The 19,464-nt window shown below is 37.2% G+C and overlaps 2 protein-coding genes across 7 annotated transcripts in view; one reads left to right on the top strand and one right to left on the bottom strand.

Moving 5' to 3' along the window:
• Window positions 1-4,694: 4,694 nt before the first annotated feature.
• Window positions 4,695-8,724, bottom strand: JRKL (JRK like). Its single transcript, XM_045894664.3, has one exon. It carries the CDS (start codon window positions 8,175-8,177, stop codon window positions 6,603-6,605), a length of 1,575 nt encoding a protein of 524 aa, XP_045750620.1. The 5' UTR covers window positions 8,178-8,724; the 3' UTR covers window positions 4,695-6,602.
• Window positions 8,725-8,856: 132 nt separating this feature from the next.
• CCDC82 (coiled-coil domain containing 82) overlaps window positions 8,857-19,464 on the top strand; it is a 33,865-nt gene continuing 23,257 nt past the window's right edge. For 3 of the 6 annotated variants that reach the window (XM_064577184.1, XM_045894660.2, XM_045894662.3), the window contains exons 1-4: window positions 8,901-8,975; window positions 9,271-9,453; window positions 13,808-14,541; window positions 15,025-15,250. In XM_064577184.1, coding sequence (XP_064433254.1) covers window positions 13,822-14,541; window positions 15,025-15,250 — 946 coding nt within the window. In that variant the 5' untranslated portion in view covers window positions 8,901-8,975; window positions 9,271-9,453; window positions 13,808-13,821. Of the gene's footprint in view, window positions 8,976-9,062; window positions 9,454-11,201; window positions 11,286-13,807; window positions 14,542-15,024; window positions 15,251-19,464 lie in introns of those variants that run through there. The other 3 variants (XM_064577183.1, XM_045894661.2, XM_045894659.3) reach the window with 3 other exon arrangements.

Raw genomic sequence — 19,464 nt, 5'->3', positions numbered from 1 at the left:
CCACTTTCCAGGCTAGGCACAGGAGAAAACTATGCCTGTGTTCAAGAAGGAGCTTGGGGTAATTAATAGAACAATGCCCCTGGTAGCTGGTAAAGTCAGAAGGAATGGGGAGCATCCAAGCTCAGAAAACAAACTCCTAAGGTCCCCATCTGGCAGGTTATAATGTCCACTTCCTAGTCTCACTATCAATGGCTCGGACCAAACTTTAGCATGTTTCTATACCTCCCACAATATGTGCTGTATAAGCAGAGACCATAGTCTTTCAGGTAATCTCAACTCCATGAGGAAGGCACAATTAACAATGTCCAAGTATTGGCATAGTACCAACTCTATGAAAGACCACAAACTCAGTAAATGTTAGAGAACAGTCAGAGATTGACGAGAATTCAAACTGTAACTTTCAAATAAGTAAAATTAATACACTTAAATAATAAGATTTTTTTATACATGAAAGGATAGGCACTTATGAAAAAGAACCAATTAGGAATTCTGGAACTGAAAAATGGTAAAACTAGGACTTAAATACTGGTCTTCTGCTTCCAAGTTCCATGGTCTCTCCTCTGATATCATAGTTACCCCTACAAAGATACACAGATGCATATACATGCTAATTTGCTTTCTTATTTAGCTTCTTTACTACTCTGCCGCTATACATAGGCTTGACCTCATGGTCCATCAGAGGAGCCTGTTAGTCTCTTGTCTCCACATCTTCTACTCTGCTCACCTTGCAAATTCATAATCTTGTGGTTCTCAACCTTGGTTGCATATTGAGAGATATGTGGAAACTTGAAAACAAAACACAAAACACAAAAAACAAGAACCCATTATAACTACCGTAGACTAAATCAGATCCTAGAGTAGGACTCATGCACTGATATTCTTTGTTAAGGCTCCTTAGATGATTTTATAAGAATAATTGCCACTGTTTTTGTTTCAGAAAGGGCTAATTTTCCACTAAAGTGTGCCTTCCCCTTCCAGAGTATAAAGTTGTCACTAGGAAGCAGCTGCCTGGCTAGGGAGTCACTCTCAAGCATTGCCTGTATGAAGGTAGGGCCAGGTGATTAGTTCTTAACATTAGGATGTGAACTGAAAAATTGTATATCACTTCTGAGAAAAGGAAGTTTCTAAGAAGCAGGGTATATTCTTCATTCTCTCTCTTTTTCCATCTGCTAACTAGATGCAGAAGATTTTTAAGAGTCTAGTAAACGCAAAATCACAGGACAGAAGGAGCCTAGGTCCATGAATCTACTTAAAGAAGAGTCATGCTCCAACTAAGTCCTTTATCATCACAAAACTGCTGAGAGAAAAACATTATTGTAAATCTCTAAAATTCTGAGGTGTTTCATTAGCTAGAGTCACCCAGATCAATAGAGAAATGGGTACCTTGAAGTGGGGTGTCGCTGTGACAAAAATCTCAAGTGTGTGGCATTAAATCAGTGATCAGGAAGCGGGCATCAGGGAAATAAATACCAAAGGCTGTGTAATTTGGGATAGTGGTAGAAATATTTTATAAATATTACCTTCAGTAACTTGGAAAGCAAACCAAGTACCTGTGATCCTGTAGCTCTACAGCAGTGGTTCCCAAGTGGGGATGACTTGGCCCCCTGGAGGACATTTGGCAATGACTGAAGACAAATAAAATCGAAATGAAAAATTCAGTTGCTTTTCAAGACCAACTCAATTGTTATGACTCTACTCCTATCAGATTATACTGCTTTATGTCACTCATATCAGATTTTATGAGTGTTTTCTTTGCATTCCATCAACACTGTAACACTTAATTCTCTCCCTTTTCTACATGTCTCTAATATAAATCTCTTGAAGCGGATAGTCTTATCCATGTATCCCATACATTGCCTAACACATGTCTTACACAGAGAAAGTATACAATTAGTGTTTGCTGAGTACACATTTGTTGAATGTCTACTACTCTGCATTGAGCCTTCATCTCCTAATCCAGTATTAAGAGACACAGATTGCAAAAATCACTTCACAATATATTACAAGTCTTCAAGACCGGGCTCCAAGGTCTTACGGACACTAGTTTTCGCATTATTAGGTGTCCCCAGCGACCAGAACTCTCTGGGCATTCTTTCATACCCCGCTTCTAATTGCATAAGCCTAGTTACTATGGGAAGTTGCCACTGCCCAAACTGAGGAAAACAGAGTACATTTCTAAGGCATATGGTTGGTGTAAAGAATATAAATGGTGGTCATTTTAGGAGGTTAGGGGTTGGAACATGACAAACTAAATTTTAATACTTGAGTAGCAACAAGGATACCAAAACCAGAAAGCATTATGGCTGCCTGTGGGAAGGAATGGTCAGAGGCAAAGGCATGTATGTACATCAGAAAAGGCTAACTAAGAAGGAGGACAGAGATAAGAAAATAGATAATTATCTGTTTTGCTATTTTAGACCAAGGAAGATAAGCTTAATTTGACATTCAGTTAAAAAATTATTTCAACTCCTTAGCCCATCTAGGTACCTCTGACATCAGAATGCTTAATGGAGAGTATACTACAGACGGGAAGAAAAGCAACAATTTTAATTTCCCTTCCAAACTTAAATCCTGCTTCTCAATTGAAGATACAAATTTGGACTTCTGAAGACAGCGACTGGAGGTAGATTTGGGGTCCTAAGCATGCAGGTAATGGAAATGGATGAGGTCACTCAGGATCAGTAAAAAACAAGAACGAAAGGGCGCCTGGGTGGCTCAGTTGGCTAAGCGACTGCCTTCGGCTCAGGTCATGATCCTGGAGTCCCGGGATCGAGTCCCACATCGGGCTCCCTGCTCAGCGGGGCGTCTGCTTCTCCCTCTGACCCTCTTCCCTCTCGTGCTCTCTGTCTCTCATTCTCTCTCTCTCAAATAAATAAATAAAATCTTAAAAAAAAAACAAACAAGAACGAAGAAAAGCTTAAAATGTAAACGGTATACAAAGTACAAGCCAGCGAAGGAATGGATAAGCAAAATAAATCATGATGGTTTCTTCACATAGTCCTTATCACATCATGTTGGCTGTATTATTACTTGAGTTTACAATTGAACAGATGTTTTTTTATTTTTTCAAATGTCATTTTTCCACCTTAATTTCAAGATCCTTAAGGACAAGAACCACTCTTCTTTTTATTTTCCTAAACACACCACCCCCAGTAGTCTTATGCATATACTAAGGCCCAACCAATTTTTGATTCACTAAATTTACACCTGGCAAAGAATTCCACTTCCCTCACCATCCACCCCCAAAAAGTCCAAATCTCTCATAAAAAGTAAGCTCCTAATTTCCTGCCCATAAACCTACTCTCATACAATTCTTGGCTACTAGGAGTATGGGTTTAAAGAAACATCGTAATGTACAGATGGGTTTTCTGAGAGCTGTTGCTTTATTGAGGCTCATCAATGGGAAAACCTGGCAAGACTGGTGAGAAAACTAGGTCTATGGCTAATTTCTATTTTTTTTTTAAGATTTTATTTATTTGAGAGAGAGAATGAGAGCAACAAAGAGCATGAGCAGGGGGAGGGGCAGAGGGAGAAGCAGGCTCTCCACTGAGCAGGGAGCCCGATGAAGGGCTCCTTCCCAGGACCCTGCGATCACGACCCCAGGAGAAGGCAGACGCTCAACTGACTGAGCCACCCAGGTACCTCTGTGGCTAATTTCTTAATGGAGAAATTGAAAGCCAAACAGCCTCTGGTGGGACGTGAAGGGACTAGGAATCAGGAACTAAGGATTTATGACTTTGGGGCAGATATAGTACCCAAATAGTTTCCGTCATCATCCACTAACCATTCCCAACTAGTGATCAAATGCATTTAACTTGGCACTGACTTTTAAACATTCTGTAAGAAAGAATAAAAGCAAAGATTCCAGGGACCATCTATGAATGAGCAACACATATTAGTAAGCCTGGGACTATGATGGTGAGACACACATTATTACAAAATTAACCTCACTGCAGCCCACGTTTCTTTTTTCTTTTCTAACCAACTCTTCTTGTATTTCAACCTATCCTTCCTTCTCTTCCCCTTATCATCTCATTTGTTTTTTTTTCCCCCTTTGATCTATATGAATCTGAGTATATACATACTCATGTGGTTTTCAGAGTAGCAGTTTTCAGTATCTTTGGTCTAACAAGACTTTCATGTTGGTACAATACTGTGCCAATTCCTCGCATCTCTTTGAGATTGTCTCATAAACTAAAGAGAAATGTTCTCATGACCTGTTTATTTTCTCAGTGGTGGGTTTTAAATTGTTTAAGTGAGAAAGGATCCTCACTGAGCATGGCTAACCAGAAATCAAAAGACAATGATTCGAGTTTCAAATGCTATTAGGTTGGGGATAAACGGAAATGAACTATAGGGTAATGAAAGAGGAAGACTAACTTCATAAAAGAGTAAAGGAAAGGGCAGTTGCTGCCACAAGTGTACAGAGAAGTAAAGTCAGACATCCGTGAAGGGTGGGGGGAGTGGGGCTGGTGGCAGGAAATACATTTTGAAGACTGGAAAATGTTAAGAGGTTAGCCTAGGTTGGATAATACAAGCAAGGCTTTTGGCATCAAATATCTGGGCTTAAATTCTTACCTGTACCCAAGTGATCTTCAGCAATTAAGAGTATGAGCTGAGCATCAGTATTTCCACCATGATTTGAGGATTATATAAGTATATTGCTTAGAACACAACATGGTATTCAATAATTGGCAGCTTTTATACTTACGCTTAAGGATAAAACGGTCCAAAACAGAACTACAGCCTACCAGTGTTGGCAGCTTTTAGAAAAGAGAAAATAGCTATAAATCTAAAAAACAAGAGCAGTCTCTCACAGGCTAGAGAAAGAGTCACAAGATTCACACTCAAGGCCACAAAACAGTGAACCTTTTACTTGATATTAATATTTAAAACCACACAGCTTAACAGTAATGTTAATTTTACCACTAGGTGGCAACGATACAGCTGAATTTCACTGACAAGATCAATTTTTAAAATTGAGCAAATCCAGACAGAAATTCCAAGAAGCTTTTATACATTTTCATATTAGAAAAATGAAAAATTCTTTTATATACAATTGAATTTATAGCAGGATGGATAATTATCTAATTCAATACGTATGTTAGTTTCTGATGCTTTTTCCTCTGTGCACTGAGGCAATTCATGCAATAATTTTTAAACAGTTGTCATCACAGAAGTCTTTTAAAAAAAATCTGGACATATATCATTAAGATAACAGAAATTAGGGAAGCTAAAAGTCTCCTTGAAGTCTTAGAATTCTAAGAAAGGCACTATAAATATAAAATGCAAAATATTTCAATGAAACAGTTAAAACTTAAAAAAAATGACTGATGGAGAACATTTTTTAAAGGGCCAAAACATGAAATAATATGGAGACCCACTGCTTTTCTGCTTTTAAATTACAGATTAAATCAATATTCACAATCTTTTCAATGTCTTGAATAAACATTAAATTTACTAAGCAAATTTATCAAAAATCTGACTTAAATGGATTCTAAAAGAAAGAATACCTTTTTACAAGTGTCAAAAGAGTAAATTAAAGTCCTTAGAATCTGGCACTTTCCATAATTATTTCTGCTTTCTTCATAAAACAGGTCACAACCTATGGCTTGTTAAAAATAATAATAACTTTATTCTTCTCATTTCTTTTTTTCATATCAAAGGGGAAGGTATGATAAACTTTTTCAAACTATAGACATTTCCAAGTACACAGTAAAAAAAACATAACTTTAAATTCCCAAGGTTCTTCCCCACATATAAGGTGGGAGTTCGTATTACCACATATAACATTACAAAACCTGTACTATAATTACGAATAAATAATTACCCAATTCATAATATAAGACCCAATTAAAACAAGCCTATTTATTCCCCTTGTATAAATAACCTAAAGTTCCCCAAATTTTCAACTCCCAGTTTTCTACAAATGAATAGAACAGAATAGCTCATTTATATATCAGCTTTCAAATAGTTTTCTTACTAATTTAGTAATCACTTCCTATATATTTACTTCCAGAAAAATCTCCCCCTCTTGCCACATAAACAAATGTAAGAGAACAAAAGTATGATTTCTAAGTTATTTTTATAATTCATTGATCAGTTTCCTCATTATTGGACTTCTTTTAATTATTGCAGATCAACCTGAAATCTAAAATATTTCTCATCCTGTCAGTGTATACAGATACACAAAACGTTAACATTTAAGAAGTTAACACAAGAAAAGATTACTGTGGCAGCCCTCATAAACCAAACAACAGATTTCAGGAAAATGCTCAATCTGTTCACTGTTATCTGTAATTTTTTTTTAGAAAGTTTAGGGAATGCCACTGTAATAGAAGGGGTAATTGCAGATCTACAAAAGTGAATACCTGTGTATATGTAATTTATATCTATACAGAATCAGCTTTCAATTATCTGCACAAATAAAGACACAGAGATGATGCAAAACATAATCCTCGAACCACTTCAGATACATTTTTGTATCTGCACTTCATAGGGCTGTGACTGAGAATTAAGAACGCAAAGAAAATTAAATCACACTGCAGAGATTAAGAGTTACAAACACAATTACCAAAACAATGGTTAACAATGACATGCCATTATTGACTTGAGGTTGTCATCTTCTGTTTATTTCTGATGGTGGCTCGAAGTTTACGTATCACGAGTTTATCAGGCAGAATCATATCACCTTGTTGTTCTAGATAATCCAATAAATTTTCAGTCCATTGGAGAGCAGCTGCATGATTAATATGTTTCTCTGGAATCAGTTCTATTTCCTCCTCCTCATTTTCACTAGATTCGTCAGTCTGGCCTTGTGCTCTTCTGATGATTTCACTGTCAGTTAACACTTCATAGCCTGGTTCAGTACTGTCCACTTCAAGCCATTTTTCAATGTTCTCAGTAGTCACATTTTCCAGTCCTTTGGTATGTTGTAAAATGGTGGCCACAGTAGCCACAGAAACATCTTCTTCATCAAAGTCCAAGCCTTCTTTCTCCTCTATGGTAGGAAGAATCTTCTTCCATGCTCTGCTAATGGTAACCGGCTTTACTAAATTCCATGCCATTGCTATTTCATAAAGTGCATCTAGCAGAGTTAGCTTCTTCCAGAATGATTTCAGGTCATTACCTTCTTCCAAGTTGTTCTGAAGAAGACCCGCACGATAATTTCTCTTCATTGTCGCTATGACTCCCTGATCCGAGGGCTGGATCAATGAAGCCACATTAGGTGGTAAATATTTAGCAAATATTTGGCCATCATCTGACCTGAGGACATTTTCATTTGGATGTGTTGGTGAATTATCCAACAAGAGCACAGCCTTTTCCTGCAGGCCTTTAGATCTTAAGTATTCTCGAACCTGTGGCACAAAGATCTTATCAAACCACTGTCGGAAAATGGAAAGATCCATCCATGCACCTTTTTGGCTGAAATAAGAAACTGGCAGGTTTGAGGTGTCAGTTGACTTGAAGGAGCGAGGTTTCTTTGCTTTCCCCACAACACAAAGTTTCAGTTTGTGTAAACCTGTTGCATTGGCACAACACATGATAGTGACTCTTTCTTCAACTGACTTGTGCCCCGAGACAGTGCATTTACCTTTGATCACAGAAGTCCTGGATGGTAGGCATTTCCAAAAGAGTCCAGTTTCATCTGCATTGTAGATCTGCTCAGGCTGTAAATTCTCTCGTTCAATAAAGTCTCGAAAGTTGTTACAAAAATCTTCCACAGCAGTCTCATCTCCATTTAATCTTTCATTTCTAATGTTAATCTCTCTAATGCTGTGCCGCTGCTTAAAACGAGTTAACCAACCAGCGGAGGGGTTGAAATCACCATCCATTCCCAAAGCATAAAAGAAGAACTCTGCCCTTTTTGCACAAATCGGTCCAGATATGGGATTCCCTTTTGCCCTTTGCTGGTTGAACCATTCTAGCATTGCTTTGTCCAGTTCCTCATACATGGATGGTTTCATAGATTTCCTCTTGGCCAGAAGACTTGTGGAATCAGAACTGCTTGCGTAAGTTATAATCTTTTCCTTATTTTTTCTTATATCCCGAACTGTTGTCTCACCAATTCCATAAATCACTGCCAGTTGTTTGGAAGAACCTCCGTCTTCAAGTTTTTTTATTATATCGAGCTTATCTTTAATAGTTAACACCACCCGCTTCCGTTTCCCGGACATGCTGAGGCTCTGGGACTCACGGCCTCACCCCACACTCCCTCTGAAGCAATCTACAAAATCCTTCCTTCTTTCACACAGACTCACTTTAACAGTCCTCCACGCTCAGTCTTTCAACCTTACCAGGAACCTGGTGGCCCTGGCCCCGTCCCCGGATGTGCTTGGCCGGCAAAGAGACGGCAGGGGAAGATGAGAGCTCTGGGAGGAAGTTTGAGGGAACAGGCCTTTAACTTAGATGGGCAGTAGAGGAGGCCCCAAGCCACCGCGGATAATCCGGATTACAAACATTTGTTTTATTCCCCCAGTGGCCGCGTTAAAGACTATAACCCCATCGTGATCACAAACCTCCTTCACGCCCTGATCCGGAGTAAACGCCGGTCACTAGCCCCTGCCACACCCCAAAGTTACTGCAGAGTGCGGAAGAACCAGGGAGTCGGGGACTAGCCCCCTTCCCCAAGTGAACGGTTAGGTTTGATTTCTTCCCCAGAAGCCAACCCCTTCCACCGCAAGCCACCCTTCCCCGCGCGGGGCTTAGCCTGGACAGTCCTCCCGGCCCCTCACAGCCCGCCGGGCCCCTCTCCCCACCTCAATTGGAACCAGGACCCGCACCGCTCCCTGACTAACGCGCGGCGACCGCTCCTCCCCCAGCACACGCTCCCGGAAGATGCCCCCTCCCGCTGCCGGCCCCGCCCCTTGCTCCTCCCAGAGGCGGGACTTCCCCTGGTCCCCGGAAGGAGGAGGAGCGTCGCCAGTCTGGAGTGGGTACCTGGGGCGGAGGCAAAGGCCGAGGAGCTTTGAAAGGTGAGGGCGTGGGGCGGCGCGGGGCCAGCTCGGGGCGGGGACTCGCTCTCGCTCAGGCTGCTAATGGTTTATTAACCGAGCAGGGGAAGCGCGCCTCCCGGCAGGCGGGAAAAAAAAATTCCCGCGGGCACTCTCGGGATGGGCGGGACGACACCCCTCAACGTAGTTCTCCACTCGCGCGCCGCCTGGGCCGAGCTGCAGTGGGCGGGGTGCCAGTTTCCTCCGCGGCGGGGAAGTGGGCAGGACTATTGGGGGAAGCTCGAGTGGTGATTTCGCGGGTTTCTGGCCTTTCCAGACTCTTGTTGGTTTTCTGGGTGCGGAGCTCTTCTGGGGCCTGGGGGTTTGTGTCGTCCCTCGCACGTCATCGTGAAGCTCTAAGGGTCCGGTTTCCTAGCTACGGTGCCCCTCTCTCCCGGAGGCAGAGCAGCGGACTGGCGGGCGTGCTGCGCTGGGTGCCTGCGTTCCGCCCAAGAGCCAGGTTTGTAATCAGGAAGATGACTCTGGTGTTAATTCCCCAGACGATCTTTCCTCTGACACTCAACCCTGCAGGATTTAGAGAACCACCTTCAGTGTTAAAAGATTTTAATGAATACTGTAGTTGTCCCGGATGCTAAACTGGCAGGATGCACTCTATGCGAAATTGTGGAGCGTTGGTTCGTGATTCTAAGTGGGGCACATTGGCTTTCCTCTCTTTATATGTTACCTTCCCATTTCCTATTTCTGTCCTGTTGTGCTGCCCTGTTTTCCAGCAGTGGAAGAACTGTGATAAATTTATTCACAGCAATGTGAAAAGAACTTAAATCAGAATCATACACTGTAGCCCTTAAATCATGTATTATGCCGGCTTGTTTTGGTGTCCCTAGTAATTTCATCAGATTGTGAGCTCCTTGGGAGCAGAGACCGTGTTGTTGATTTCTTCTGGTAACGCCACAGCTCTGAGCATGTGCTGGCACATAGTGTGTACATTCAGTAACCATTTCTTTGATCAGTTAAGGTTTCCTCTCCAAACTGTCCTATAAAAGGAAACATCAGGGAGGGGTGTTGTATTACAAACAGGAATGCACCCCTTCTGGTGGAGTTTCAAGTAATGGTTGCCCTTCAAACCTTAAAAATGTAAACTGTCATCTGACAGGGCAGGTGATTCCTAGAATGAATCTTTTCTTTAGGATGAGTTAACCTCAAGGTCTAGACTAAAGGATATTTCTTCTGATGAGAAATTGAAGTAGCATCATCAAAGTACCTTTTAGTTGTAGAGTTAGTGTGGGTGAGAGAGTAATATGGATTCTTACCTTTAACTTACTTTCTTTGGAAGAGAGCATAGCTATGTATGTGCCTTTTATGTGATACTATGAAGCACAAAGATGTGATAGTATTGATTTTCTTCATTTATTTAATGCTTTCTGTTTGGAGTCTTTCTGTTTTTCTTTTTGCCTAAAGGTAAGGTTTCATTAAAGAAGCTTGATTAAATTCTCATTTCAAGAAATTGAGTATATACTCAGCATATAAAGAAATTACATCCATTGCATGGATTCTTTTTTTGAGTGAATTCCAAAGACCAAGAGATGGCTTATTCATCAGCCTAGCTTCACCTTCTCATTTCTCTCCTCAGGTTCAGTTCACTCACCTTTTCCCTCTGTCATCATTCTTCCCTCCCCAGCTAACATAGGAAAAGTATTCACAATTTTAAAAGAGGAGCCTACCATATTTAAATTATCTTCTTTTTCAATGACAGAATTTTTGACGTTATTGATAAAATAGCAGTTTTGAAATATGAAGAGAGAACTGGAAATTTGGCAGTTGGACAAATGAAACTTGATTTATTTTACTTAAATAAAATTTGCTTCTTCAGATATCCAGTACTGCAGTTTTCCCAAATAAATTTTTTATCTCTCATCAGAGACTGTCTTTTTTGAAATTTTTACTTTTGGACTCAATGGGGAATCCTTAAATTTTGTAATCAGTGTCATCAATAAGATGGTAGAGGGAAGTTTCAAATTTTCATCACTTTTGCACATTCTTTTCTTGCCTATTGGACGATTTCCAGAAGTGTCTGGCCTAACTCATGTGCACTAAAATTCTGTTACATAATTTTTTAAAAAGCATGTTTGTAAACTCTAAACTATTTTGATTATTTTATGAAACTAAAATTTAGCATGAATGAGAGATAAAATAATGACTTTTTAAAGGCATGATTTTTACTACCTTGTATAAATATAATATTGGCAGCAGTCACTGTGTAGGACTGGATGGGGAATCAGGAGACCTGGTTTCTAATCCCTGCTCTGTCACTAACAAGCTGTGTGATCTTCGGTAAGTCACTTAAACTCTATGTCCTTGGCTTTGATATTTACAAATGAAGGGAGACAGTATCTTCCTTCTAGGATAATTGTCAGGATTTAAAAACAGATATGAAAATACACTAAAAAATTCCTAAACATATAGGATTTTTTCATAGCTTAACCATGTGTAGTGATAGGTATTTTTATAGTGTCATGTGCTTACCTGTTCTACCATTGTCATAGGAGTCACCTATTGATATGATAAATAACTGTCTTTTGTGAGATAGCCATCTAGTGTACATGAAACTGCTTTTGAGGACTAATAAAATCATCTTTCATTTAATGTTCCTAATGTTCACACCTGCTTTAGTGTATCTACTGAAGCCATATTTGTCATTTGTTTTCATGAATGTTTTTTCATTATTTCTCCTAATTCAGACAGACTTATTAGAAAGACATTAGTAGTGTAATGCACTTGCACAGTTTGTGCAAATTTAACTGTATGTGCCCAAAAAATACTTATTTGTAACATATGGCTTCACAATATAAGCTGCCTGATTTATCTGGTGCTTAATTAAAAAAAAAAAAAACCAACAGTGATCTGTTCAAAATCTGGAGAAGAAACTGGGTGGATCTACTGTGAAGCAGTATGGTATATAAAAAAACATCCTTTAAAGAGTAATATAGAGATTTTTTTAAAGGTGATTTTGACCACAATTCTCATCTTTGCTGATTTTATTATAAGCCTTCTGTAATATGCAACCAAAGTGTAACTTCAAGTAACAGAATATTTTGTCTGTTGACTAGGATTTGTTAGATTGCTGTTATAATGCTTAGTGTATCTCCTAGCAGTTACTGTCATAAGGTCACTCTTCAGCCTACACTATAAAGAAAATTTCTGGTATATAATCTTAGCAACCGTTATCCTGATTTTATATGAGGTGTTACCATTGTAGAAACTGTCACATTGCTTTTAAACATAACAGAATTTGTACAATCAAATGAGTGGTATTTCCCCCACTCCCACCCACCCAAAAAAGGAATCATCTTGGAAAGCCATAAACTTGATTCAGTGATACTACCATTGCTCAAAAAATTTTGGCATTCTATTTTTCGATTACCTTCAAAGTTACAGCACATTTAAAAAATATCTGTAATGGTAATTAATATTCATATTTTGAAATTGGATTTAATTTCTGGAAGCTGCTAACAGTCCCTAAACTAAGACAAGTCAATAAAATAGGTATTTAAGCCACTTTTGGGGATTAAAAAAATTGGAGTGGGGTTATTTTCATATTTTTATGTATTGTTTGATACTATGTTTTATAGAAAATCTCCAAGAATATTCTGTGCCATAGTGCAAATATTGGAATAATTAGTCTCATAAGGTGATTTCTTTTGAAGGAGATAGCACTCAATAGAATATATAAGTTCTTATACATATATTATGAGGTCAGTCTCATTACATTGTGATCATATGTCTAATTCCTTAGCAACTACAGAAGTATATACGTGTTACTGTTCTAGTTATCTTACTTGTCTCTAATTGTTCCTTTATTATGTACTTGTGATAATTTTAATGGTGGTCAGCCTTCTCTGAATCAGAAACTTACAGTATTTGTTTTCCTTCCCAATATCATGTTCTGCTTCACCATGAAACTATTTTTTCACCCAATTTTGGATTATTAGTAAGTTTTCTGTTGGATTATATCTTTAACATTGAGTGGTTTAAAGCCACTGCCATTTTACTAAAGTATACAGAAGCTACAATCTTAGTGGATAGGTGATCTCTTAATTTCACAATGCTATCTTTTGTCAGCTACTACTTTATAACTTTCTTCATATAAATTGATTGATCCTTTATGTTATAATTCATATCATTTCTCTGTTCAGAATCCTTGGCCTAAGGATGAATGATCCTAGTAATCCCACCCTATGTTTCTATACTTGTCTCTTTTTTTCCAGCATAAAGCCTTTCTTCACACCTTTTTTGGTCACACTTACTTACTTAACATACCATTCTCTCTCAGTGCCGAAGTTTTGACCTTACCATTTTTACCTGCCTGAAATCCTTTTTTCTGTCATTCTTTTTGTTGAAATATAGCCAGTCCTTTAGAAGTCTATCAGATCATATCTGTTCAATAAAATCTTCAGTGAAGCACTTGCTATACTGTACTTCCTGCATCTTTATAATTTTATTGCAGTTATTTTTATCTCTCATTTTGTACTAAAGGAATACCTTGCATTTTTCTTAATATATGTTTGTATGTTCTACCCATGGATAATAATCTTCTGGAGAACAGGACCATTATTTTTCTGTGAATCCCTTTCAGCACAAAATATAGCATAATTCAGAATAAATGTTCATACAATTATTTCATAGATGTTCAATAAATTATATGTTGAATAAACTATCTTAACTCAGATATTTTATGTGATTTTTACCTTTGTGAACCATTTTATAACACCAAATAAATATAGTTTGTACCATAAATGCATTCATTGTTGTAATCTGGTTATCATTATTATATTCCTAATAACTTTATTTTGTAGAAGCTTAAGTGAAAATGGTACATGTTAGAAGACACGAAACAAGGAAAAATTCTACAACTCAAGAGCATGAGCAGAAATCTCGAGTTGATTGGAGGCGGACTAAAAGAAGTAGTATCTCACAGTTATTTGATAGTGACGAAGAGCTTGACAGTGACGAAGAGTTTGATAGCGACGAAGAGCTTGACAGTGATGAAGAGCTTGACAGTGATGAAGAGCTTGATGATAACAAGGGGTTTGATAGTAATAAAAAGCCGGAAAATGAAAGAGAACTTAGATTAATTAAAGTTGAAAGTGAAAGTAGTAACTGTGAGCATCTCATGAACACTGGCAACAGTTCAGCATATGAAGAAGAAAAGAACAAAAACAAATATAGAAGTGTTGACTTACCAGATCATGGAAAACATTCAAGTCAAGAGGAGGATGATCTCAACAAACACACTGGACAAATAATAGAAGAGGACTTAGAAGAAGAACACATCAAGCGAGGGAAGAGAAAAAGGATCTCCTCTGTTATGTATGACAGTGATGAGAGTGATGATAGTGATATCCTAGTTAGAAAAGTAGGTGTTAAACGTCCACGTAGAGTGGTTGAAGATGAATGTTCTTCAGTTGAGATGGAGCAAAAAGAACCTGAAAAAACTCTAGCTGCAAGAAAGCGAGAACAACTCCAGAAACTGAAAGAACTCTCAAAACAAAGATCTCGTCAGAGACGAAATAGTAGTAGAGATTTTGAGGTGTGTTATATTTTATTGGTTTTGTTACTGTTTTTAAATTTTTCTTAAAAGTATTTATTTTTTATAAAAATCAAAGTGTTGAGTCTGTTCTATTTCTCAATTCTTGAATTTATTTTTCAATCAAGTATCCTTGAACATGTTTGATTGCACTGTTGTGTCTAATATATAGTTTTATCATGAGCCTCAGTTTATCATTCTTTTAAAATTGAAAGACTGTTTCATATGGTCTTTCCTCTTTTTAACTTCTAATTATAATCTTAATGTCCACTTTAAACATTTTATATCATTTACCAAGGTATATTATCTTCTTCCTAATTCCAAAAGTTCAGCATTTAACATGATAAGACTTTTTTTTAACCTTACAATATGATGTTAATTTCCATGGATCATTGTTTTGGTTTCAGATTTAATCTTTTAATTTCATATCCATACTGACAATTTAAGGGTACAAATTTACTGAAGGATGTGTTTTAATTTAATTAGGACTCTGAAAAGGAATCCTGCCCAAGCAGTGATGAAAATGATGATGATGATGAGGAGGAGGAGGAGGAGGAGGAGGAGGAGGATTATGAATATGATGAAGATGGAGATGATTATATTATTGATGACTTTGTAGTTCAAGATGAGGAAGGTGATGAAGAGAATAAAAGCCAGCGAGGAGAAAAATTGACTACATCACAACTGAAATTAGTAAAACAGAATTCTCTTTGTAAGTTAATATCAAGAAAATGTTTTATGACTTGCTCTAATCATGGTATTATATCAAGTATCAAATCAGCCTTTTACTATATGTTCTAAGTCATTGATGAGGAACTATGGTTTTATTTTTAGGTAATTTTGTCACTCTGATAATAGTCTTTTCTAGTAGTTTCAGGAACCCTTTATACTCAAAAGTTATTGAGGACCCCAAAGAGCTTTTGTTTTTGTGGGGTTTACCTATCAACATTTACCACTGTAGAAATACAAAACAGAGAAATTTAAAATATATTTATTAATTAAGACTTAAACTAACATTAATAAGCTTGTTACATGTTAACATAAATACCATTTTTATTAAAAATAACTTTAAAAAATAAAAATGGCATTGTTTTACATTTTAATAATTGTATTTAATATATAGCTTGATAGAAGGCAGCTAGGTTCTGATACCTGCTTTTGCATTCAGTATTTTGATGTTTTGGTTGAAGTAGATGAGAACAATTTTGCTTCACACAGATAGGTAGCTGGAAAAGGGAGAAAGATTTTAAAAGTATCTTCAAAATAATGTGGATATTCTTATTTGTCACTATACCACAATTCAACAAGTGATTGTTTCTTAAAGTTAGTTGCAATATGGAATCAGAAACCATATAAACTCATTTGTATGGTTTATATATGCAACTAATTTTAATCCCTACTTACATTGCATTCCATTAATCTGTCTTGCAGTTTGAATGGATCTTTTACCCATACATGACTTTGTAACATCATGCATTAGTCATTTGGAAAACATTGGTTCACTGGGTTATGTAGATCTTCCAAATGTTGACACATTTCTTTATATAATATTTTCAAAATTACATCTGTTAATATCAACCACCAATCTCATCAAAAATTTTTTTAGGTATGGGGAAGCTGTCCAAGCTCACAGTAGTAGCAGATACAAGTTTTCTAAAATTCTAATTTCTACTTAAAAATCTGGTTTTTTTTAATCTCTGGCAACAAATACTGTGAATTCTTGAAATCACAGGTTCCTTTTGTTCTTTTTTGAGAAAATTGACAAATGCCTGAATATCCATTGTTTGTCAGTTGTTCGTTCTTTTTCTTTCTTTCGTTTTCTTTTTCTTCCTTCCTTCCTTTCTTGTAAGTAAGTAAGTAAGTAAGTAAGTAAACTTTGCACCCAGCATGGGGTTTGAACTCACAACCCTGAGATCATGAGTCACATGCTTGTGGTACCTGGGTTGCACATTCCATTAAGCATCCGAGTCTTGGTATCTCTGTTCAGGTAGTGATCTCAGGGTCCTGAGATCGAGCCCTACATTGGGCTCCGCCCTCAGCACAGAGTCTGCTTCAGATTCTCTCTCCCTCCTGCTCCTGCTCTCTCTTTCTCTCTCTCTAAAATAAATAAATTTTTTAAAAAGTTGCATGCTCTACTGACTGAACCAGGCTGGTGCCCTGTCAGTTGTTCTTTCAAGTAAACATAGTGTTTCATGATAAATGAATCTTTTTCAGCTCCCAACTCAGTTTTTCCTCAGAGTATGATTGATCATACTATGATACAGCATAGGTCCTTTATGCATACTTCCCATTTCATCCCATTGAATACTAAAAAGATGTATGTTCAAGATTTAATAAAATCGATAGTTTTTACTACTTCATCAAAGACATTCTTTAGTGAAAGTAGCTTTTTACTGAATGTATAGCAATGATGACTACAGTGATTACTAGTGGTTTGGTGCTACTGCCGTAATTCATGTTAGGGAGCCAGCTGCCTTACCCATAGTGACTTTTTGTGCCATCATTGAAAATGTCAACATGGTAAAAACAGCATGATTATCTTAGTGTTATTATTTTGATTTCATCGATCCCCTATAAGTCTGTAGACTTATAGGTGTCTACAGACCACACTTTGAGACCCTGACAATTTAGGGTATCTTAAAATATGTATTATTTTTCTAATCCCTATAATTGTGCCTAAATCCAAAGACTGTTTTTATGATGTTTTACAACTCTGGCAGAAACAGGCTGTTGAGTGAATACATTTTTTATTTTTTTCTTCAAGAATGGATTTTTTCCAATTTTTTTAAATGGTCATATTTACTAAAATTATGTGTAACATGGTTCAATATGAATCTCGTGATTTATAATAAAATAGTAGATTGAGGTATGGATTAAATTTCAAGAAATTTATCAGTTATAGAGATGCCAGTGATAAGCATCTATATTTCAAAAGTCAGTGACTACTTTCCTTACATCAGTAGTCACTTGTTCGCCTGCCACCTGGACACGGAAGTTTTACCGAAACTCAATTAGGACATATCCCATCATTCTGGATATAATATCTAGAATGTGATAGAACATTTTCTCAGTGATACCTACTCATGCCTACTCCTGCTAATTAATGAAAATTAAAGTTCATCATTCCTTCTCTATTCTACATCTCTATGCTTACTCTTGTTTTTTAAGGGATAATTTTAGATTTATTGAAGAGTAGAAACTACAGAGAGTTCCTACATAACCCCTCTCACACACAGTTTCCCTGTAATTAACATTTTGCAATAATTTGGTACATATGGTAAAATTATGAGCCAATATTGATACAGTATTATTAACTATAGTTCATATCTTATCTCAGGGCTCACTCTTTGTGTTGTACATTCTGTGGGTTTTGACAAATATATAATGATACAACAGGTATCCATCATTACAATATCATACAGAATAGTTTCACTGTCCTCAAAATCTCCTGTGTTCTACCTATTCATTTCTTCCACCCTCCACTGAACTCCTGGCAACCGCTGATCTTTTTAACATCTCCACAGTTTGCCTTTGCTGGAATGTTTTATAGTTGGAGTTACACAGCATGTATCCCTTTCAGACTGAATTTTTTCACTTAATAATATGCATTTACGTTTCCTCTATGTCTAATGTGGCGTGATAGATTATTTCTTTTTATCACTGAATAATATTTCATTGTATGGATGTGCCACAATTTGTTTATTCATTCACCTGCTGAAGGACATGTTGGTTGCTTCCAAGTTTTGGCAATTATGAATAAAGCTTCTATAAATGTTTGTGTGCAGATCTTCTATGGATACAATGTTTCAACTCATTTGGATAGATACCAAGGAGCTCTGTGCTTGCTTCAACTATTGAGCATCTCCACCTCAGAGAGAGATGAATCTCTTTTTATGCAATACATTTTACCTTGTCTGTTCCTAATTGCAACTTCTTTCCGCTTTATCCTTACAAGTTGTCTTTTCTCAACTTGTAACCATATTCATGCCTTTCCTCCCTTGAGTTGGTATGTTTCATTAACCACTATTCAAAATTGTATCCTTTGTTCCAGCTTCCCATTAACTCTACCAAGCATTGTTGAGCTCTTGCACCCATCAATCCAGTGAACTTGCTCTCATTAAAGTTAGTGATTACTTCCTAGTTGCCAAAATGCTTGTCAGTTCTTATGTTAACGTGATATTGTTAATGTGTTTTCCACTAACAATTGATCATTCTCCCTTTTAGAAAGTTCTCTTTTTAGCTTCTGTGGTACCATTCTATCTTGTCTTCCCCTTTATAATACTGCTTTCCTCTTTTTCCATTTGCCGTGTAAATATTGATGTTTCTAAAGGTCATCCTCAAACTCCCTGGCTTGTGCTTCAGGCATTCTCTTCCCATAACTTTAGCCCAGTCTATGGGCAAAAATTGCCAAACTTTTATTTCCAGCACAGATTTCTCCAAAGCCTAAATCACAGTTTTTCATCTTACTGAACATTTTCATCAGGGTATCTTTCAGACACCTCAGACTCAATATGTGTAAAACTAAATAATTGAGCAGTAACATAAAGGAGTTTTGGGGTGGTGTAGAAATACTGTTTTCTTGGTTGTCATGGTGGTTACACAACTTTATGCATTTGTCATAGAACTGTACACCAAAAAGAGTGAAATTTATGGTATGTAAAAAAAGCAAAACTCAATAAAGAGAGCCAAATAAATGGGCATCCCCACTTCCAAAAAATAACCTCAATGGTTAATCCACTTCACTTCTCTTTGCATTTCTCACACCATTTAAAGTTGATGATACATTATAGGAACTCATTGTTAGTTGGATGGATGGATGATTAAAATAAGTGTATTGATTAAAGGCTCTTGGGTCTATACTTCAAGACAGAGAAATGTTAGATGTGATAAGATTTCTTAAAAACATCAGAGGAAAACAACCCCACA

Source organism: Mirounga angustirostris, unplaced genomic scaffold (genome assembly GCF_029215605.1).
Source record: "Mirounga angustirostris isolate CCGP_5_RB_7025 unplaced genomic scaffold, mMirAng1.0.hap1 SCAF_13, whole genome shotgun sequence".
Taxonomy (NCBI): Eukaryota; Metazoa; Chordata; class Mammalia; order Carnivora; family Phocidae; genus Mirounga; species Mirounga angustirostris.
The sequence above is the reverse complement of the archived record's forward strand: the minus strand, read 5'-3'. Positions and strand labels throughout refer to the sequence as shown.